The sequence below is a fragment of the Lonchura striata genome, chromosome 5, assembly GCF_050655825.1.
Source record: "Lonchura striata isolate lonStrDom1 chromosome 5, ASM5065582v1, whole genome shotgun sequence".
In the NCBI taxonomy this organism is placed as follows: Eukaryota; Metazoa; Chordata; class Aves; order Passeriformes; family Estrildidae; genus Lonchura; species Lonchura striata.
In genome coordinates, this window is record NC_140707.1 from 59140261 (window position 1) to 59164207 (window position 23947).

Consider the following 23947-nt stretch of genomic DNA (forward strand, 5'->3'; position numbering starts at 1 on the left):
AGCTGGCAGTGAAAACACCAATTGTTACAGCCTTTTAAGATTTTCAAGGGAATCATGTTGAAATCTCTCAGAGTTTCCATCACATAACACAAGCTTTACTTACAGTTTTGCCCATTGCAATAGCTTCCTGAGCCTATGGAAATGAGAACAGGTTACTGCAAGATAAGCATGGCAGGAACTGATACTCTCTGCTGAGCTCCTGTACATGTGCTCAAGTCCAGCAGTAAAAATGCACTAAACCTCCTGTTCTTTCATTTTGGTGCAGGTTACCTTTCATTCATTGCAGGGTAACAATGGTCACTCATGCAAATGAGTGATCACTCATGCAAATGCAAATATGGCAGAGTCCAATGAAGTGGTTCTTATACTCCTGTGCAAACACTTCAACACAGGAAAAAAACAGACAGCAGCTCCTGTTTTTGTGGTGAGATCAGTTCCAAGATTACTGGAGCAGTTTTTATGGTCTCCTTGAGAAAATGGGCTACATATTGCATATAAAAAGGCATGGCAGTGCTATTCTTCACATCATGTCCTGATTAATATATATTTCTAAATAACTCCAAACACTAAATGACACATTTTGTTCTTGTCCTCTGACAATTTTAATCCAATGGGTCTGGAAGCTTAAATGAATTCCTTTCATACTTCCTCTAAAAATACCCTTCTAAAAATACTCTTCCAATTATTGAACTTTTCTAAAAGAAAACCTGGGCTTGCCAAAGTACACATTCTCCAGATAGAGCAACCGTTGTCAGCAGTCTCTAGAGTTCGGCTCAGCATGATAAATGTTGATGGGAAGGCATCCTGCAAAAGTGTAATAATATTTTCAGAGCCTATGTCTCATTTTCAAATCTGAATGAACTTTTAAATGCCAAATTTTCAAAGGTATTTAGTATAAAAAGAAATTTAATTTTCATCAGCATATATGCAGGCTTGTAACCAATTTGAGCCCATTTAGAAGCAAAGGACAATTATTTCTATATGCATAAACATTTTCAAAACCCCATTCCCTGGAAACTGCAGTTCCAATGCTTTAAAAAAATAGATGCACAAATATGAAAATATTTTGAGATTTTTCTTTTTATTTTTCAGAAGTAAAGGAGAAAAAAGAGAAAGGAAATCTGAAGTTATAAATACAATTATATAATTAGATACCCACTGATCATAGGGTTTAATAATTATGCCATAGTTACAGATATTTCAGTAGTAACTACTATAGGTATAGATTTGATTTGATTTCTTTTATTATATAATTTCTTCTGTCCTCTTCAACAAACAAAATGGTATTAGAAAAATGTTATAAATATATATTAAGGAGTAACAAACTGAAACCATTGAAAAACTGAGTGACAAGTTAGAGTGAATAAGAGAAAAATCAGACAAAGGAAGGAAGGGAAACAGAGAAAACAAGGGTCTTTTGAAAATTAAGTTAAATATGTTACCCATGTCATATAGTCAGTTGTCTAGCTATACAAAAAAACTTAAAACTGTTCATAGTACTGTTATTTGCTTTCTTAAAATCTCATTAAGAACTTTGTAGAAGATAAAAAAAATCAACCTCAGCTTAAGATGCACAAATTTCTCCAAATCTCTCAATAATTCATTATGTATAATACTAAATACATTCCTTGTCTTCTTGCAATAATTGAATAACTCAATGTCTTTAATCCACACAAAAAAATATTTCCGTAAAAAGACAATATAAAATACTATTTGGCTAAAATCTCTTCCTAAAACTCTCCTCATGGACATTTCACCCCACAAGGGAGTTTCACAATAACAAATATGCTACACTACACGTAAATGCAAGCATGCTTTGTCTCTTACTAAGGCAATACTCAGTGCTGGGTTGCAAGAATATCCTTCTAAGCTCCCTTTCTCTTTGTGTGCAACCTTTTGCTATGGCAAGAGTGCACCACACAAACAAGTTGCTTAGAGATAACAGATTGTGAAATTACAGTACACAGAAGCAACTTCTCTTGGATGCCCATGCAATCCCAGCCCCACTGAGGATAATGCAGTTTGCACCTCAATGGATGGGAGGCAAGGACCTTACATATACCATAAAGAGAAGCCATTGGGTGGAGTAAGTAACATGCTGTAAATCCACACCCTCACTTGCTTCATGGTAATTTGTCCATGAAGGTATCCTTTGGGTTGCTTGGAGATGGATGTTCTTTCACTCTTCAAAGAAAACAAGGAAACTGTTCCTGATGAATGACAAAATGAAATGTTTATAGAAAGTGCAAGACACTTCACTTACTAAAAAGTGAAAATTTAGAAGCCATAAGTGAAAATATAGCTCTAGGCAGACAGCTACTTATAACTAACTTATAACAATATATTCCATTCTTGTGAAATTGAAAACCACGTTCTGATTTTCAAAAGTAAATGTTCAAAAGTTCAAGATTTTGAAAGAGTTGTGGACTCAGAAGTTCCTAGCATGAAGGAGAACTGCCATATATGAGGCCAATGATGCTCCCTCCCTCAAAACCACACAAAGTTATACCCTGAATGACCAAGCACTACCCTCTGTAGTAAACCAAGTTTATCATATTGGAACTCTGTTAACTAGTCAAGCTATATTTTTTCTTATCATTTATACATATATTTATCATATAAATGAGTCAGTACATATAAATGAGGGAGTACAATTTATCTGCTTGGGATTTGAAGGGTTATGTTTTTATACTAAATCCCATGGGTCTGAAAAAGGCTCTGTTTTCCAAATACAGTTGCATTTGTAAGTGAAAGATTAGCAAATTAATATTGCCATGCACAAAATTAGTATGCTTGTCAGCATAGATGTTCATACATCTGTGGATTAACTCACTTTGCAGTTGCACTTACCCACAGCCATGTTTTTTGGACACACAAAGCTCAAATTATATTTAGTTGATATTTAGTTATAAAACCAGATCAAATTTAAAGCTGAAAAGCCATTGGCCAGCCTTGTGAGAGTATTATTCTTTAGACAGCTTTTACCCTCATCTCAGTAAATGTTGCAGGAATCATCTTAAATTTTAAAGGATATTTTTAGGTAGAAAATAGAGTAGAAGCACAGAAAGAAACTACTCCAAATGGTTTTGGAGTGACATGTTACCATGTTTTAGCTACTTTTCTAACTTAAGATATATATCTCAGATCAAAGACATTCCCTATAGAGTATTACACCAATTAGTAGCTCACAGGAGGAGGAAGTCAGGGGGAAAAAAGTAAGAGGGAGGAGAGAGGGATTAGCAGAAAAGTAAAAGAGTATTTATTTGAATGCTTGAATCTTCCAGCCCACACAGTCTTAAACTGGCTGACTAACTACATCACTACCTTCACTTGTTAACTTGAATTTTTTTCCATGCAGATTAGTTTGTTCTGCTCCATGAACTCTCTCATTTTGTGTTGGAATTTTGTGGCTTAAAAAGAAAACAAATGTCTGGTCATTCAGGAAACATCATGATGCAATAATGCAGTGCAAAATAACTGCTTTGAACTACACAGAGATCCATAAGGCCCAAGAAGGAAGGCCAAAGAGAACAACACCTTCCATGACCTCAACAAAGCTACAATCATCTGCTCTGTGTCAATATAAGGGCAGCAAGCACGGAGCCAGTTCAAGGTCTAGAGTTAAACAATCCCCACGTATAAGGCTTGGCCCTAACTCCCTCCCAATGCCAGAGTGTCAGACACACCCACATCAATGACTGGAGAGATTTACTTAAGTGAGGCATGCAGGGCCAGTACGGCAGGATAGGATACAAGAGCACAGTGTACATCCCGCCATACAAAACTCTGCAACTATTTGAAGAAGTTCCTATTAACCTCTTGCTTCATCCTCAGTACCACCCTGAAGGAATGTGTTTATGGCACAAGTTAACAGGCCTGCCCACACCCTTGTCATGGGGGAAGGCACAGCCCAAAGAGCATGAAAAGAGGTCAAGCCACAAGATAAAGCTCATAACAGAAACAAATGCCTAAAATATGTGCCAGTACCTACTTTAAAGCAATGTAAGGCACAAACAATACGATTCCCAAAGATACCATCTGATGTAGCAAATGTTGGCATCATGGTAACAGCAGAAGTATGTCATGTGCCTACTAACACAATGGAACACAGGACTGCTCGATTCTCCCTGACAACTCCAGGGATAGCTCCAGATCTATTGGACTTGGGCGGAGACCAGTGTGTGCCTGGACAGCCTGGAAAGTAGTGCTTCCTCTTCTTGTGTGCCCTAACCTTCACCTGCTTTTATAGCCCAGTCTGTCCTGATTTCCATCATATACTTCCTCATCACTTGCTTTTTACCATGTGTAACTTCTCACACTCCCTCAGATTATCCCCTCACTTGAGCTTGCTTTGACCACTCCCATGATAAAAACATCCCACTTGAGACAATTTCTCTCCATCCTGAAGCTCTTGGAACATAACCTTTATAGTTTCTACCTGGGCTTTCTCTGCTTGTGTTGTTTCTTCTCTTTGCAGATGAAGACATTTTTACCAGAATATCTAATAATTCTTCTGCAGCCAATAGGTACATCATAACCATTGATTTATGGGAAAGGAAGGAGAGAGTCTATGTACAAGATATACATTCAGGTTGATGTTACACAGTTGTTAAAAAACTCTTGAATCATGGGAGATCTTATTATATGGGGAATTCACCAGTTGTTTACAAAGGCTGCATCAAATCTCTCCCAGACAAAGCACAGTAATGAGTTGTTATAACTTTAATGATAACCTTTTCAAAAACCTCTGCCACAATTAGTTGGATGAAGTCTAAAGAAACCAGCTGAATAACTACTCTGCAAGAAATGCAGAGAAGAACAAAGGAAACCAGGCCTTCAAGGAAGGAAATCATATTCAGAGGCTGGATAGAGTGACATTAATGATGAACAGGAAGCTTGGGCATAGCTGCAGGAACTTAGCCTTAAATAATTAGAAACTAAGCAAAATATAAGGGACAGGGATCTCAAGGCTTGAGGGGAAAAGACAGTTTTGTTCTCCTTGGATTTCTAAGACTTGATCAGTTTCTTTTCTGACCTCCTTAAGTTTTCCTTCAATACATTCCTCAAAGACATTCCTGTAACAGTCTAGTTAAACAACTCTTTCTGGACTGCTCAACAAACTTGTAGCTGAGGTCACAAGTGCTTGGTCTTTTGCTAAACAAATCCAAGAGCAGTGATAGAAATACTTGGCACTGGTGTGGCCACATGTCAAATCCTGTGCTCAGTTTCGGGCCCCTCATGACTAGACAAAAATTGAGATGCTGGAGCAACTCCAGAGGAGGGCAGTGAAGCAGGTGAAGGGTCTGGAGCAGAGGTCCTGTATGTGCTGAGGGAGCTGGGGATGCTTATTCTGGTGAAAAGGAGGTTTGGAGAGGATTTTTTTTGACTCTCTACAATCACCTAGAAGGAGGCTGTTGCTGGGTGAGGGTCATCCTCTTCTCCCAAATAACAGGAGATAGGTCAAAAGGAATTTGCCTCAAGCTGCACCACGAGGTTTATATTGGATGTTAAAAAAAATTCTTCACTGGAAGGGTTGTCGAGCACTGGAAAAAGCTGCCTGTGAAAGTGAATGAGTCACCATCCCTGGAGGTATTTCAATGACGTGGATGTGGCACTTGGGGACATGGTTTAGTGGTAGACTTGATAATGTTAGTTTAGTGGTTGGACCTGATCCTAAGGATCTTTTTCAACCAAAATAATTCTATAATTTAGTTATTCTTTTTAAAATCTTCCTTATATTTTCCTTTGTTATGACGCTTCCATGGTGAAGAGGGATCATGCTGTTCCTATGGTTGCAATGTTCACTCCATGAGAACGGTGCCACTCACACTGGCCAGCAGAGTCTCATTGCTGCCACTGCTGCTCATCAACCTGCCTACCTTCATCTTTCTTCTTTTCTCTAATAAACTAAGAGTTTGTAGGCACAGGGATTTTTTTGTGTTGGTGATTAGTGATGTCAAAACCAAACAGTGATGAGATACACAATAAAAGATTCAAGGCCCAAGGAGTAACTATTTTGAGCTATTATGTTAAATGCTGATGGCACAAGAACCATGCCTGATTTCACTGAAGATAGAAAGGGAAATTGCTGATACCAATATTGCAAGATGGCATCCTTAAGCACTCGAAAGCTGTAACAACATCCAGATGAGCAAGTGTCTTTGTGATTCATTCCTACCTGCTTGTTGATAAAGGATATTACAGGCCACTATTGTGATTATCACCTTCTCTGCCAAACATCAGTAGAATTCCATCCTCACTAAGGCTTGACAGAGAGTGAAGGACAGTCAAAGAAAACATCAATGTGAGAAGTTCTTACATTGCTGCGATGGACCTCCAAAAGGACCCTGACTTCTGTGCACTCTCTCCTCCTCTGTGGTTTGCTAAATAGTTCTTTCTTTTATATACTGTACTTCTGCTGTTTTCCATGTGCATGTAGATGTGATGTCATAACATCCTTGTCCTACGCTGCATTATTTTCTCAGAACGTTCCTACACTTTCTATCTACTTAAGACAAAACTTGTTTAATACATGGTCTTATTACAACGAGCTTCATGTTTTCATTCCTTTCACTTCTTGTTTTTCTAGTTAGAATTAGATTTAGTTCTAATTGTAATTAGAATTATTTCTAATTCATTTGAGAAGCTGGACTGCCTAAAATTAGGTTACAAATTCACTGGGTCAGATATTTTACACCTCTTTTGACAAGTGCTTTGTGCAAATTCTAGGCAAATGATAAGCACCAATTACCACTATAATACTAATAAATTCAAATTAAATGGTGCTTCAGGAGCTCTTCTCTCAGAATAATATCAGTTAAAATTTATGTAGTATTCCCTCCCATCCTCAGACTGCAAATGCATTTGTTAATTACTTGAGGGTGAATGACAATGCCATAATTAGCCAAGCCCAGGCTGCTCTTAATGGTGATGGGGCTACCAAGAAAATGGAGGCATTTATGATTCCAAGAAAGCGTCCATTTCTGTTTCACTGGACAGAATGAAAATACAGTTTATGCACAAAATGATTGGTCCTATGACAGCATTAACTCCATCCAGAGTTGGAAGGAGCAATGGAAATTAACAGAAAGAGCTTGCATTTCACTCAGCAGCTGGCAACCACTAGATATGAGGTATAGAAACAGTGTCTGAACAACAGGGTATAGTTCAGTTGTTTTAACCTTTCATAAATTGAGGGGTCTACAGACTGACTATTGTGTGTTGTACACAACATACAGGTGCTGAGTTACAGTTGTTAAGCAACCATACATCATTCAGAATATACACTAATCCTATCATGTGCTTGGAAACTTGCAGAGAACAGATTCATCATTCCTGTTTTGTTAACCACAACCTACCACTGACCATCTATGCCAGGGAAGTAGTTTATTTTTTTTTTATGTGCATTTTCTCTTAGGCAGTTAAGACACCACACAACCAACAAGTTAATGAGTCTTATCACTTTTAAGAAACCAGGCTCTTTACTTGTGAAGCTGGTTGCATCAAATCAGTTATATAGAAATAATTGCTCTATAGAAAATACAAATCAAATTAATCATCGACTTGGAGATCACAGACTCTGTAAGGACTATACTCCATGGCAACAGTGTTGTATTGTCACTGTGCTGTTTCCTGAGGTGAGTCTATGCCAATCTTATGTAGGATGTAAAAACTACAAATAAGGAATACTGCAAAAGTTTGTAGAGGAGTGAGATTCTGTTCTGAATTTCTCACCAATACAAAATATATGGTCTGCATTAGGGAGTAAAACTGCCAGTTGTGCTCTCATCACTTCATACACACTATGCTCGTGTTTGGGTAATTTATGATTACGCAGGTGACAGGGAAGGCCACGCTACTATGCTACTGCAAAAAAAAAAAAAAAAAAAAAAAAAGGTTTCATCTGCAGAGAACTTTTCTCAGTGTCAGAAAAATACTGACTCGGAGCTGCCCATTCACCATGTGTAAATTTCCCATTTTGAATGACTTTGCTCAAAAACTTTGATGTGACGTGCACAGGGTCTTGTGGAAGTTTCAGGAAAAAAAGTTATCTAAAGCCATCAAAAAAATTTCTGATTACCTCTAGCAGCCAGAGTCATCTTCTAGGATGATTAGAAGCGTGTTCTCATCAATCTCAGAAAAGCTGTCAACCACATCTCACCTGCGTCTGCTCTACCAGAGAACAGCAAACTGCAAGCTGCAAGAGAGCAATGTGTACCTTGTCCAGGCTGCTCCTAATGATAAGAATTATCCCCAGGGGTGCCATTTTCATTATTCTTACAGATTACTATAGATCTGTGATTTTGTCGTTCTTTCTACTCTTTCAAATGACAAAAGTGTTCCGAGATTTAAGAAAAAAAATCAAAGTCTTGTTGTCACTAGCTTCTAAAATTTTAACATTTTCTGCTTAGTGCTGTAACAATTGACTGCAAAACATGTTGTGATATGGGGTAAAAAAGCCAATAAATGTTGTTAAATAGTCTTATTTTGACATAGGTTGAAATCTTGCATGAAATGCATCCAGCAACACCACTTGAAAAACTTGCATTTCTCAGCATCTCCATTGCTGATATCATCAAAAGCCATGAAAAAAATCAAATCTGGTGATAAGAGCCATGCCTGTCACTAGTAAAGCACCATGCAGATATCAAAGCACCAAATCACTGTAACCAACTGATATTTATCTTGGACACACCAATATTATTTAAGCAAACAGACCTGAGCTAACCACCATGCACAAAATTAAGCTATATATTTTGCATATACCTACTGAAAATAAATAAACTACTGAATATCCCCTGTCTACCAAAGAAGATGAACTGACTGAATATAAACTCTATTCACCAGAGGTTCATTTTTTCATGAGAACAATTAAAGATTCATTAATTTGCAGTTTGTAAAGTAATCTTTGTATGCTACTTTATCCTATTATCATAATGTTTCACATCTTCTCCAGCTGTAAGGATAGCAGAAACTTGTATTGCTGCCTGTGTGGAGAGCTGCACTGGGAAATGGAAGAAAAATTATCTGTAAGGCAATTTCAAGGGAAGCATTTCCTTTTTTCCCCTGTTCTCAGTTCTTTTCTTCAGTAGAAGGTATCTGGCCACTTTCCCAACATCTTAGCATGTTCTGAAGGTCCCTTTTGTTTCCCAGAGGATGAAAGGAGATGCAACTATATTCTGCCACTATCAGGTGAAAGGATGATACTTGGGTCCTGCACAGAGTGACCACAGTCTTCATTAGTGAAAAAGAGATTTTCTACAACCATTTGATACAAGAATATGAAGCTACAGGTGGTAAAGAAATACAGCAGTGGCTTAGTGAATGAGCTGGCCTGAACAAACAGAAAATCTGCAAGCATTCCCAGGAGAAAATAGGCTTCTAAAGATATGCTGGAGGATAAGAAGTTCACTTGTCTCTCACCACTCATTCTATGTATGGCACACAGCCTTTTGTGAAACCAGTATCTGATCTGGCAAGACACATTGGACCACAATATAAATGCAGAGACAATAGTGAAGATGCTGATCACACACCTTTAGTTTGACTCCCATTGGATAACCACACAGTCACAGTATGAATGAACTAATTGAAGCTGGACTGCACAAGAGGAATCCTGTTGTCACCAATACATCCTTTGGTTTGCTCCTAACAACCTACTGGTAATCAGTAATATGGGGTACCACTGTCAGATTGCTGCACTTCTTCTTTTTGAAGTCCAGGAGAGAGGGTATACACAGAACATCCATGCAGCTCTTATCAATGTAATATCTTGCTTTATGGTACTCACAGTTAAAATTACATTTTCAATACTCTATTTCCCTGCATCTTGCAACAAATGCTTACACACCAGGCACACCCATATTGTCCACTGCTGCTCAGTTTTGCTTAAGATCTCATGGTGTTTGCTGTGCAGGATGCAGGTATGTGTGCATACCTGTATACACACGCACACACACATATGTATATACTTCCTACTGCACTTCCAATTAATTCTGCTGGTAATTTTTGTGACATTCCCCTTCTTACCCATTTTGCAAACTCTGTGGCTGCATACAGCACAGATGGGACTTGGGGATTTCCTGTTCAACAGGAACCTTCGGGTGGAGCCCCACTGTCTCCAGGAGTACGTCCTGTTTTCTCTCCTCCTTTAGGCGTAGTCCCATCTCTGATTATCTACAAGACTTTATCACTGTGATTCTTAAACTCTGGCATTGCTCATCTGCAGGTGGCTTACATACTTGCAGCTGCTGGCTCCTTGGTGTCCCGCTGCACAGCTGTTCTAACCAGAAAGTCAAGCACTGTTTGATCTTACTTCCCCACTTTTAGGAGCACTTGGAACCAACACACTCCTCCCTTGCTCCCTGGATATATTCACTGGGGGAAGGATGTACTCAGAATTGTCCACCTGATAGGCACCACCACAGGCATGGAGGTTGGTAGTACTGAGGGGCTGAGGAGATCAAAAAATCTTGTGACAGCTTTCTGCACTTCCAACTCAGCATATTCTTCTCCTCCAGGACTGCCTGTTAGCTTGCTCCTACATTATACAACATTATTGTATAATGTTCTCCATGTTGGAGACCTGCTCAACAAGCCCCTCTTCCACCCTCATGCACTTTTCCTCTGCTCTGAATCACAGAATTGTTGAGGTTGGAAAAGACTTTTGGAAGTCACCATGTCCAACCTCCTGCTCAAGTAAGGTCACCTAGAGAAGCTTAATGGGAATATGGCCAAATGGCTTTTGAGTATCTCCAAATTATCTCCAATATCTTCCTTACAAGTGCCCTTCAGCTATTTACACACTTGATGAGATCTGTCTCTGAGCCATTTCTTCTGCAGGCTGAACAATCCCATCTCTCATAGCCTTTCCTTATAGAAGAGATGGTCAATCATCTTCCTGGCTGGACACTGTTCAATAGCTCCAGGTCTCCCATGTACTAGGGAACCCACAACTGTTCTCCAGGTGTGACCTCACCAGTGACGAGTAGAAGGGAAGGATGACCTCCCTTGACCTGCTCCTTTTCTCTCTCTGTCCGTCCTTGTTCCTTCTTGCATGATCCAACTTCTTCTCATTACCTTTTTGTCTGTCTAATTCCTTCTTAAAGACATTTGTAGAACTAGTATGCTGTCCAGTTATCACCTTGCTTTTTGAAGTACTGTGAATTCTTCACGAACCTTGACAATTTCATATGCAAATAGTGATTGGATCTCAAGTAACCAACTTTTCTTGATACTAGGCAATAAAAAGGTAACAAAATGTTTACTATGAACCTACATCACAACCCTTAATAAAACTAGCCAGAAAAAAATTGTACTCCCAAGAGATCTTTTTTCTCATTAACAATTTTTTCTCATTTTCTATGTTAGAAATTCTTCATTGGCTTTACCAAATAAAAATATATCTAACAGTAATGATGCAGTCTACCCCCTCTAGCAAACACAACTGAATTTTTTTTCCTCAAGGATATAGATTTCAGCATGAGAACAGGTGTGTATTTACTAATGTCCTCTGCAGAGCATTGACTTACATGGGTTCATTACAGACATTTACTTCCACAAAAGATAACTAGAATTATCACCATCTGTCTGATTTCTAATCAGTGTTGGAAGGTAGTATAGATATTAGCTCCAAATACTTGTACAATCCAATTATTACTGTACTAGCACTTCAGTAGTACCTAGGAGGTCCTTGTGCCAAATACAGGCAATGAAAAAGCATAACCTGTACCAAAAATTGATATGGGAGTACCTTGGCATGGGTGTTGGACTAGGTGACCTCCAGAGATCCTTTCCAACCCTAACTACTCTGTGATTATGTGAAAAAGCATGGAGACTATAGAAAACTGTGGGATGGGAGATAAGAGAGAGGAAGACAAGCTAGTAAGATAACATGTCAGCAGTGCAGCTGTTAGCACCAGGCAGAGTTTATCAATTAGTCTTAGCACATGTTTCTGGACTAGTGGACTACCTTAAAAAGCATCATGCACTACTTTTTTTGCTGTGCAAAATATCAGTATTAATGTTTAAGTACCTGCATTAATTAAAATTTATTGCACATTGAAAGTTGTATTATTAATCTCAGTTGGTTAAGTAGAGTGGCATTTAAGCATATGCACATAGTATTTATAGCCACAGTCAGAACAATATTCATGGAGTTTTCTATCCTAATTAATCCACAAGAAAGACTGTGATATGAGAAACAGATAATAATAGATAAAATAAATTATAAATGTTATATATAGAAATTCTAAATATATAAAATATCAATTTAAAATAATATATAGAAAAACAAGTTTAAAGGAAATCACATGCAATTTAAGATTAGATAGGTTAAGATTAGATTATAATTAGACAAAATTGTTTATGGAGATTAGACACCAATAACAGAACAGGTGTGTACCTAAGAGCTAAACTATGCAAAAGCATTTTGTGTGCTCACACCATGGGAACATTCAGAGCATGTCTAACACAAGATTTGTTTCACAACGTAAACTTGTGTAGTTTGAAACATACCAGTAGAGCCTTAGATCAGACACAGTTGTGTAAGAGGCTGTCAAATGAAGTACATTTTTGTGCTGCAGTAAGCAACTTTTGACTTGGAATCTACCTTTACAAATTTTAACAGTTCATATTAATTTTAAATTATACCTGTAACTAGCATAGCCAAAAAAATACTATATATAGATTTAATATTAGAGGAATAGAGATATAAATAAAAAACCTGTTTTTTAATGTTTAAAACACAAAATTCAAGACAATACTGCATACACAGAACACTGTCACACAAGGCATCACATTTCTTTCAGGAAGGCTGTTGACTTTTAATTTTTTCTCTATCCCCCTTACTTATTTTTGCTAACTGAAAGCAACAAATGAGTTTTGGGGATTCATCCTTCCTTTTTCTCTTTTTAGGCCTATTAAAGATTTTGAATATTTTCTCAGTTTGGAATCTTAAAATACCCACCAATATAAGATAATAGGGAAAATAAAGAAAATAGAAACTAATTTTGAAAGGTATTAGAACAGCGTGTTATTAAATTACTACTCCCCCTTACTACCATACACCCTTTCCCAAAACAGAAAAGCTACAAAATAATTATTAATGGGATAGAAAAATGGAAAATAATATCACATATTCTGACAATACTTGCCCTATTACACTAAGCAACAAAAAAAGGAGAATATGAAGAAAACAAGATACCAAAATGCAGAGAATTCAAAATATTTGGAAATACATTTTATGAAACAAACTTGAGAACTCTCTATTATCTACCATTTTAAATGAGAAACATCTTCCAAATATATATTTTCTTCTCCCCTTCAGTATTTTGGTCATATGTATAAAAAAATAACACCTGCCAGCATCTCAAAACTTTGTTTCCAGTGTTCCCTCTCTCTTGTACCAGGTAAATGGACATGACTTTTTGCTAACTGCTGGTTCCATAAAAACTTCTCATTTTCTCGGTAGATAAAGGAGAGAAAAATGTAAAAACAGGACTTTCATTTAAGAGCCTTGGTAGAGCTTGAGTTTGAAACAAGTGACAGAGTCACCAAGGTTGGAAGAGGCCCCCAGGGTCATCCAGTCCAGCTGCCAACCCAGTGCCACCATGACCACCCCAAACCATGTCTCCAGGTGCCACATCCGGACCTCCCAAACACTTCCAGAGCCAGTGACTCCACCACCTCCTTGTGTAACATATCCCAGTGCCTAACCACCCTTTCAGGGGAATATATTTTATGAATATCTAACCTGAATCTTGCCACTTAAGGCCATTTTCTCTTGTGCTTTAACTTGAGACATGATGCTCATAAACAAACAGGTGTAGAGTGACTGCTACCAGGAGGTTCTGGAAAGTCATTTAGCAAGCTTCATCCCTCTGTACCTAGGAAGAGAGTGGTTGATATTAGTGGGCTGGCTACCCAGATATAGAGGATTTCAGACCTGGTATTCCGTCTTGGATATTTATTCTTCAATATATACTCAGACTATAGCAGCTATGATATAGCTTCACTGAAAAATGCCAGACCTGTTATTTGTTAAAGGCACACAGAAATCCAGCACAGAAATCCACCCTATCATGATCAGATAACTGGCTCCTTGATGCCTGAAGTGTCTTTACTAAGGTTGTCATTTACAACTACCATAAACCTGACCCAAAACCATGCAGACAGCCTCAAGCTACAAATCTAGCAGTGCTGTGAGATATCCTCTTTCCTCAGATTTGCCCTGTGGCAGAAGCCTGGACAGCAAGCACACAGAGGCATTAAAGAACAGCTGAGAAAGCATTACTTGAGGAGGCAAACTCCTTGGTTACTCTAAAGAGTTTTCTAAATGGTATTTGTATTCTCATGAGATTCCTCTTTTAATCCTTTCTTTTGAGTGAAGTGTCAAAGATGAAGCCTTCCCAAAGGGTATCTTTCTAACAGCCTCACACCACCCTCTGAAACTTGCTGCCTTATCAGTTTCTGGGAAAGAACAGAGCTCAGTTCATGGTCACTGTAACCTCATACACTCCTTTAATTTGTTACTCCCTAGTAACAATTCAGCTGCCTGTATCTGCATAAACCCCATGACTATACTGCACAAATATACTGTGAGCATACCATTCAAGTACCAATAGTTCTGCTTTCATGTGTGAGGTGTATATATGCATGACTAGTGTATAAAAACAATGCAAGTGCTCTGCAGCAGATTTAAAATGAAGTTAGTGTCTAGTCTGGATAGCCCAGTTTGCATTTTCAGCCATGTGAAAAAAAGAAGGTAGGTGGTACTTTGACAGTCAGAAATTTTAAGAGCAATATTCACACTCTTTAGCAAAGATTGACTTAGTATGCCTTTGCCTGAAAATCAGGAGAAGCAAGAGGGAGGGAATCTTCCAGACCCTGCACAAATTCATCCCTGCCCTACACCCCCATTCTTAATTACTCTTTATTCTTCATTTTCATAATGCCAATGCCTCTGGCACCGCTGCTTCCTCGGGAACTCCCTCTACCTCCCCTTCTCACCAGCTCCTTGTATATAAAACTCCTTCCACCTCAAGGACAGGGAAAGGCAGACACCCTCTTTTTCATCTTAATCCCTTGTAAAGCACACTGCCTTTTATTGAGCTTACAAATGCAATCAGAAATGGTGCTGCACAACTAACAGAAATAATTAGCATGCTTTGATGATCATCCAGGATGGATTTTATGTGTTTTCTCTCTCCGTTTGCACAGTGAATCTCATGACACTGAATTTAATTTTCCCTGCTTGCTGTGAACATTTTAAAAATAGTCTCATCCATAAAAATATCCAAAGCCTTGCACTGAGAGGCTGTTCTCGTATTTAAGACCAGTTTTGCCCATGCAGTATTTTGTGCTGTGCAGACTCTGAAGTGTCACTAGTAATTAAATTTGTACAAAATCCTTCATCCTCAAAGAATCACAAAGCACCTTTAGACTTTAAAAACACTGAAATACACCTTCTGTTTACAGTAATGGGAAGTTGTTTTCTCATCCTGAAAACTCAAGCACCCTAATAGGGATGAGATCGGAGGTCAGTATCAGGAAATGTGCAGACACTGTCCATCACATTGTGCTGTCAGAACTCAGGCAGGAATTCCAGAAGAAACCTGCCTGCCCAGACACACATCACCTCTGCAACACAAATGTGTGCTACTGCCATCTACCAGCCACCCAAGACACCCACATCACCAAAGAGTGACTTTTGCCTTCTCACTTTTGCAGCTCCTGAAACAAATCTATTTTTTAATTCATGTTCTGATCTTCCACACCTGAACCAAGTCAGAGTCATCTTCCATGAACTGGGAAGCAACATCATTTGAAGGATGTTTGAATTAGTAGCATCCTCACCTCTGTGTTGTTTTTTTTGGGGGGATTTTTGAGGTTTTTCTGGAATGAACATTATTCCTGAACACCTCCCTATTAACACCTAAGCTCCTCCAGGACAGTGTCCCCAGTGGCACACGCTGGCAGAGGTCCCAGCACAGCCCCCTCCTGGAGAATATAAAAGCATTCTGGAGCATTCACCTGGAGAATAAAAGCATTATACTGGAGAATAAAAGAGCATTCAAGCTAGAATATGACTTAAACCCAACTCTTGCATGCTGTTGGCTAAAGCCTTCTTTCTCCACTGACTTCCTTGGCCAAAATGTAATATATTCATTGCATGCAAAGAAATTAAAGGAATGGAAGAAAGATCATTATTTTGCCTTTTCTTTTTTATTATATGACATGATGTACTGTTTCCCCTGGTAAGAAAATGTCCTCATTTAGCAGCTCATAACTGGATAAATGTCTGTCCAAGTACTATTGACTCACTACATTTCAAAGGAGACTTTTTAAAATTTTGTTTATGAGAGAAGAAATTGGCTGAGGGATTTTCTTCACCCCAAAAACAAGTAGCTATTTATCAGCCCTTCACTGAATAAAGTAAAACTGTTTCAAGATCTTGTGTTGTTGTTCCAAGCCCTTTTACCAAAACAATTATTTAATCCAATTACTGATTGCCTTTTACAGAATAACTAGGTTGAACTGCAATTCCCATTTGAACAACGGAATAAAATTAATCTTGTCACACTGAAAAAATCAAGTATCAAACAAGGCCAATTATCATATCCAATTTTTACCTTAGAATCTGCTCCTGTTTCAGGGCATATCTTCAATTAGGTCATACAAAGGCTTCGGTCTTGTATTCTAAAGCAAATGTGCTGTGATATTGTCTGGATGAAACCTACAGTGACAAGACCTGAAAGAAGCAAAGAGAGGGACAGAGACAGAGAGAAGATGGGCCATGGTGGGTTGTCAGCAGGGTGGAGGCAACACCTGAGAGGACAGGGAGGTAGCTGGCTGACCTGGACTGTCCCCTTGCTCTGTAATATGGCCCTGTTTTGCAAAGTAAGGAGCCGATCTGTCCAGTCACCAGGGCTGGGATTCCCCGTGAAAAACTTGGCCACATGGTTGGCAAGGGAGGGGTGGTGGATGAGGCAAGAGTTCTGTCAGAATCACTCCTCCACATCTCAGTGTGAGATGAGCCTTCCAAGATACAGAGCCATTCTGCAAAGTACCAAATGCCCTGAGCTAAAATCAGCCCAATTAAAAGGAACTGGCAATTTAATGGATGAAACTCTTCACCAACTGGTATTTCAACAGCTGAAATGAAAGATTTAGTGTGAGAGTGTGTTCTGTCTCACAAGACAAAACAAACCACCCTACCAACGAAATAAACAAACATAAATCTGCTCTGTGTGCAAGGCAAAGGATCTAGAGACAGCAAGAAGATTTGCAGTCATGAAACCAGGACCAGATCCAAACCCACTGATTGCCTTGGCATTTCTGCTTAGGTCTGAATAGGCCAAAATCTGGTCAAAGTCCCTTAAGACACATAGGCAGATAAATTATTTTAACTGAAAATCCCACCAGAAAAATATAACACAATATATAAATGCTACTCTCTGTTCATAATTTTTGCATTCCTCTGGATACCACAAGTAGAAGAATTTGATTGTTATTTCAATTCATCCTTTATTCAATGTACTCTATACATGAGCTGAAATCAAACCAAGCTGATTTGTGCCATCTACTGGTAAAAAAAGGATTTCCAACTCCTAAGTACTTCAAATTTACTACCAAACATTTTAAAATCGGTTTCAGTTGTTATTAACTATATACAAATGTGTTACTTCTTAGGAAACAATCTCATATATGCCCTATCTGGTAAAGAAGACTGCTCACATATGTGAAGGTGATTGATAAAACCATGTTGGACAAATTATTCTGTGGGCAGCTTTAATTAGAGTGGTATGATTATGATACCATTGAAAACTAAAATTTTCTCCCTGTGAGACTGGATACTGGGTAAAACCTATTTCTTAGACTGATCTATCTTTCTGCTTGTGAATTGCAGTGTTCATGTTCTGACAAATGCAAGTGTGCTCTTACACAGCTAAGTCACAAGTGTGAGCTGCTGTTCCCAACTGAGGTGTTCACAGCAGCGCTGAGGCTGGGCTATGCTGCTTGTACAAGGCACTGGCAAGAGCTCACACTGGCACAGTGTGGGTAAAACTTTCTATTCATTGTCAAAAATCTGTGACCAGCTTCCTCAGAGAAGCACATCCCTGGAGAATGGAGATGCCCTTACAGGAGAAAAATAGAAATGACCTAACTAGAATAGTGCAGCAGAATGAGTAAATGAGACATGCTATCTTTGCATCAAGGGGTGGAAGTGAAAGAGGGAGGTTTTTTCTGCTTCGGGACAGTGGTGGTGAAAGGAGAAATGGGCGTCAGCTGGCCATGAATATATTTAGGTTGGAAATTAGAAGGCTCCTAACCATCAGAAGAAAGAGGTTCTGTGACAGCCAGCCAAGGGGAGCGGTGGGGGCACACAATCTAACTAGTTTTAAGATAGATCTTGGTAACTTAATGAAAGGGATTATGAAACATGGATGTCTACAACAGTAGAAAACTGGACTTGATGACCCAGACAAACCCTGCTAGCCCTCTGTTCCCACATTTCCCAGAATGTTCCTCTGCTTTGACTTCAACATGGTGTCCAGCTTCTGACAGAAGTAGATTTAGTTGCCTGTCAGAAGGCTCCAAATTATGGAATAGTTCTGTTGATCCCAAACCCTCTCATTAGTTGGGATATGATTTGGTAGGAGTGGCCAATTGCCTTTTGTCTCTAAATCTTATGGTGCATTTGTCAGATCTGCCTTCTAAAACTTTTAAACATAGTTTGTATTCATTTTTATAGTAGGCTACAGGCAACTGGTGAATCAAAAGTGAAGTAAAACCAACCTTTTTATAGTACAATAGCTAAAGGATCAACTAAAATGCAATTACCTGTCATATTTAGCAGAAATTGCCATTATAGATAAAAAGGAGGAGGGAAAGTCACTGTAAGTATGAATGTAACTTGGTAAAAGATGATTATTTCTAAATGACCCCATGTTGCTTTTGAGTATGCTTCCATATAAATGAGACACTGAAGACTCTAATGGGTCAGAAACACTGCCCAGTAACTGCACACATTGGATAGTTGCTTTAAACATAAATGTTGTTCTGTTTAAAAAAGAAGGGAATTGGTTGAGCTCCCAAACTTCCACTTGTAATGTGCAGAAACAGAGAACACTGGTTGACCTCTGAACAGAAAAAAAATACCTGAAATCTCTCAAACTGAACTCTCAAAATTATATGTCCCTTTTGAAAATTCAGTTCTAAAATAAACATATAGTTAAATCTATCAGCTGATACTGTTAAGAACAGCACTCTGCCTTTCTTGGTTTCCATTTCACTCACCCCAGCTGCTACAGAGACAATTTCAGTATAACAACATAGCAGTTCTGTGCTCAGGAAGTACTGTGGAAGTGTGAGTGCCTGTGAGCCCAGGCACAAAAAGCAGAGGAAACCCAACATGTGCAGTTCCCCTGGTACCTGATGGAATTCTACACCTCCTGCTCTCTGTGACTAAGCACACATCAAAAAAATTGTATGAGGATCCTCTGAGAATAATTTCATTTTCATTTCCTGAAGTAGGAAAATGTCAGAGTATTGAACTACTTCGTTCAGGCGTCCAAGTGAATCATATTGAAATCAGAAAAAGTGGAAATATAAGAAATCCAACCTAATACACTTTCAAATTATATATAGCTGATCTTACCCTTTTTGGAAGGATTTGCTGTTTGGAAACACTTAGCCTGGCTGGACTGAGTTCAACAGCCAGAACATCCAGAAAGAACAATCTATCAGGCATCTCACTAAAATATTCCTCTGATATGTCCAGCTGTACCTTCCATGCAGAGCAGCATAATTTGGGATAGAAGAAAACTGGCTGTAGATTAGGTCCTCTGGCACTAACTTTCTATCATATGGGTATTTAAACTTACTGCTTGCCTGAGTAAAGTGAGCAGCATCAAAAAAGTCCCAGTGAATTTGCTGAGCAGATTGCTTCAAGCAGAACTTGAATCTGTAGCATTATCTTTTAGCCCAAAGGTCAACACCCTTACCACAGCAGCCCCAGGGCAATAAAAGGAATAAAGACATTAATGCCAGCCTGGTCTTAACCTCTTGGGAGCAATGCAGATGACTTTCTGTGTAAAAATCTTCATACTTGTAAGCATTTCTCCCTGCTTGGTTTCTACTTCCATCCCTTCAGACCCAACAAAAGAAAAGCTGCTGGGAAATATAGTGCAGTCAACTATAGGAGTGCTCCCAAGTGGGTTTTCAAAATGGTTCTTAACTCTGTTTGCCTCCATCACTGAAGATGTACAGCTTGCTATTGCCATACAGCCATCAATTATATACGGCATGTTCTGAAGCAAGTTCTAAACTTTTTACATTGGGCTTTTCATTTTCAAAATGATAGGTAAACATTTCTACTGGCGTTGTTTCTTCAGATAGCCTATCCAGAAAAATCAGAGTATATTACTGATGGTTTGGACTGCTCATTGATATTTTAGATTACATGAATCTGAACTGCTGCTGGGTTGGTGTTTAGATGATATCATTACCTTCTGTAATGGGTCAATAGAATCTTAAAAAACCCTAAACACCTTTATGTAGGAATTAATAAAATCTTCACTCTGCCATGCTTCTACTTCTCATCCTTAAAAAATAATAAAAAACCAACCAGTTGGGGAAATGAGACCATGCTGCAGCATGTTCAAATATAAATGTGAACACATATGAAATTATTTCAAGGCTGATACCGGTAAGCCACATCTTTAATATTCTTTTCTTCCTGATGGCAGCAGGAGTTATATCACTTCCTTTATTTTAAGCCTAAGATTTCATCATTTCAAGCATAAGGTGTCTGATCCCATCAGTGTACCCTGAATGATCACTTATTCTTCTCTTTTTTCTTTTTTCAGAAATTGTTTATTTCTCTACTAAACATGCTGTAGCATGATTAATTAAAAAATACCTTTAGCAATGAGATTCTGGAAAATACTATTTCCATTTAATTGTACTTTTCTTATTGAATTTTGTGACTTTAGCTCCCAAAAACTTGATGATGCCATTCTCAGCTTCATTTGATATTTCTTCTACAGTTTAGATGTTGGTGATAGTGTGGTTTTCTTGTTCTTTAGTACAACAGTAACCTAGAAGACTGCTCCTGCCACTTACAAAATGGGTTGTGCCAAAGATGCTTGCATGTGTGCAGATCTTATGATTTGAAAAATCAATAAAAGAAACATGCAGCTGTGATAGCCCTTTATTTTGAATGTAATAAATTTAACTTAAGACAGGGTAATTACTATTTAATACAGATTTAAACCATTAATTTCACTTCCATGCTATGACCACAATAACAGTTGCTTCCCAGTTTATGGCTTGCTTTTTTTACTTCTGTGCAATTGCAAAAATGGGCAAATATATGTGGGTTTTCTTTTTCTTTATTGGTTCTGAAGGAAACTCAAGATTTGCATTTTACAGATACTTTTCTGAGGTCTCAGATGTTAACTTTGAATTTCTTTATTCCACTACTAAATTAGTTTTTAGCCCTAATTCAATAATGTTGCTTTGCACTTCAGATATTAGGACCCTGTAATCTTGGATCAAAAGCAATTGGATTATTCCAGTTAAACAATTTAGCACTCACTGCCTTACTTGATCTTTTGCTTCTAACCCTTTTCCTATGAGAGGGAAGAATATGGCTTAAATCTCATCAACAGCGATTCTGGATGCTTGCTTTTGCAGCTCTATATCTTAAAAGCAAAAACATGGATTCTGGCAAAACACAAAATGAGAAGATAGACTAGAAACAGAATGCTGCAATGACAAAAACAAAATGTCAAACTCTTAAGCAGCATAAATAGAGTGGATGTGCCTACAGAGAGCACCCACCTCTTTCCAGAGGACACAAAGTTCCTGATGCAAAGGAAGCACCCTTCCACATGATACATATTCTGCCTCTTTCCCATCATAGTTTTTGAGTGCATTCACAGTCTTGTTTCAGAAAAAAAACACCCACACTTTGGTGTCCCAGCTCTGAGCACAATGTAGATGCTAAGGTACATACAAACATGATGAAATATTCACAGCATAATGTCAGTAGTCCTGATGGGACCAGGTTGTTTTGGAGATAGCTCCATGGGTAAGTCTCTCTTCCAGCATTTACTTAATTTAGAGCCCATCAGAACATTTCTGTATATAGAGAAGAAAAGCACTCTAAAGAATATCTCTGCAGATACCACTTAAAAATTTCCTTCACATTTCATCTAACAGGGACTGTCTGAACTAATATGTAGCAGCTGCTTTACACGAAGCAATAGTAATGTGAGTGGCAGTCAGTGGATTCCTGTCAGTGAGAGGTTTGCTTGATGGCACCTGCTCTCCCTTTAATATGGACATGAAAGTTAATGAAATTCATTAGCCTTACATGTTCTCTACCCATGATTTAAGCCATGGAAAGCAACCCAAGTTGGAGTGTGAGGGTGTGATGCAGCTGTTCACCACACAGAGTGGCAGAGCTTGACAAAGTAAAAACCCAGCTTCCAAATCTGAGTTTATTCAAAACAATGCATTGGATTGAATGGACCTACTGAAAAGCTGAGTCAAAACTTCCAGATCAAGCTCTAGATAATTAATTTCCAGTAATTTGGCTTGGCAGGCACTGCTGATTTCCAGCCAAGTGCATGAATAGCAGCAATTCTTTGGCAGTGGGGGAAGAGAAGGTGAGTGTGTTAGGATTCCTAATTCCTAATTCCTAATCTGGAGAAAGTTCTTTTATGCTGTGATTGCAGATTTACATGCTATTCAGCTGGCACCAAAGCAGAAAGCACTGGTACTGCAGTGCAATATTTAGAGGCATGTGCTGAGCTGCAGCTCCCCTGCAGCCACTGTGACCACAGCGTTTGAACCACCAGTTCAAAGCACTCCCATCTGGACAGGCTGCAAAACCAGGTACAGAGGAGAGCTTGATGGCTGGGTTCTCTTCACTGTGTTCTGCCACAGGAGAAATCGTGATGCTTCACATTTCTGTTGCATCTTAAGGAATGGAAATTTGCACCTCACAAAAGCATACTCAGTTTGAGCCAAAATACTTCAGTGATAATACTGGCACACTCACTCGGCCAGTGATGAGGAAGAGAATTTAGTTAATGAGAATTCAAGGTTTACCATGGAGGCTAACTGCTCCAAACAGAGGAATTTTATTGACAGCATCACTTTAAACAACATCACATTACATAATTACTTTATTGAACTTATGCACTTATGAATGGAAAATATGACAGATCTGCTTTCTGCCCTCAACACATCTAAAGCTCATGAAAAGTCAGTGGAGAGCTGTCTTTGTTTCTGTATGAGAAAAGTCAACAGCAGGAATATATAAACTCTAAAATGCTGGCATGGTATTATTTGACTTCACACACCTTGAAATCTGTGTTTGAAAGATATAGTATTTTCCATACAAACCCCCAATTTTAAAGAAATCTGAGTTTTTTTCTCCATTTATTTCCCATTTTCTTCCATATGTACATGCATTTTGAGACTAGACATAGTTCCCATTTCCAGCACATGGGAAAAATGAAAAGAAGGTAGAAATGATTGCATCTATTGTTCTTTGGAGAAGTTATGGAAGTGTAACTCAAACTTTGGGCACAAGTAAATAGTGAAATTCTATCAAGAGGAAGCCTTTTCTCAGCTTTCAGGACCTCATGGTTTCAAGAAGAGCTTGTATGATGCAGTACTTAAACAAATGACACAGCAACTATCTGCAATGGTGGAAGGCACAGCAGGGTTTTTATGAAGTTTTTTTGTCAATATGCTATGGTTAACAGAATCTATGCAAGATCTGGAACTTGTCGTCCTCATTTTCTTCAGTCTTAAAAATCCAGTGCCAGAAAACACATGGAACTCTGCTCTGTCCAGAGAGAAATTTATTCTGGAACTCCTGTCTAATATAGATTTTGTGCCTCCACGATATTTCCACCTTCCCTTATAT

The 23947-nt window shown here is 38.5% G+C and overlaps 1 protein-coding gene across 2 annotated transcripts in view; it reads right to left on the reverse strand.

Annotated features, from left to right (window-relative positions):
- LOC110481181 (serpin A3-4) overlaps window positions 1-18036 on the reverse strand; it is a 53889-nt gene extending 35853 nt beyond the window's left edge. Inside the window, exons 1-2 of one of the 2 annotated variants that reach the window (XM_085580677.1) lie at window positions 16857-18036; window positions 104-16750 (exon numbers count right to left, since the gene is read on the reverse strand). In XM_085580677.1, coding sequence (XP_085436803.1) covers window positions 104-115 — 12 coding nt within the window. In that variant the 5' untranslated portion in view covers window positions 116-16750; window positions 16857-18036. Of the gene's footprint in view, window positions 1-103 lie in introns of both variants that reach the window. The other variant, XM_085580676.1, reaches the window with a different exon arrangement.
- Window positions 18037-23947: the final 5911 nt, after the last annotated feature.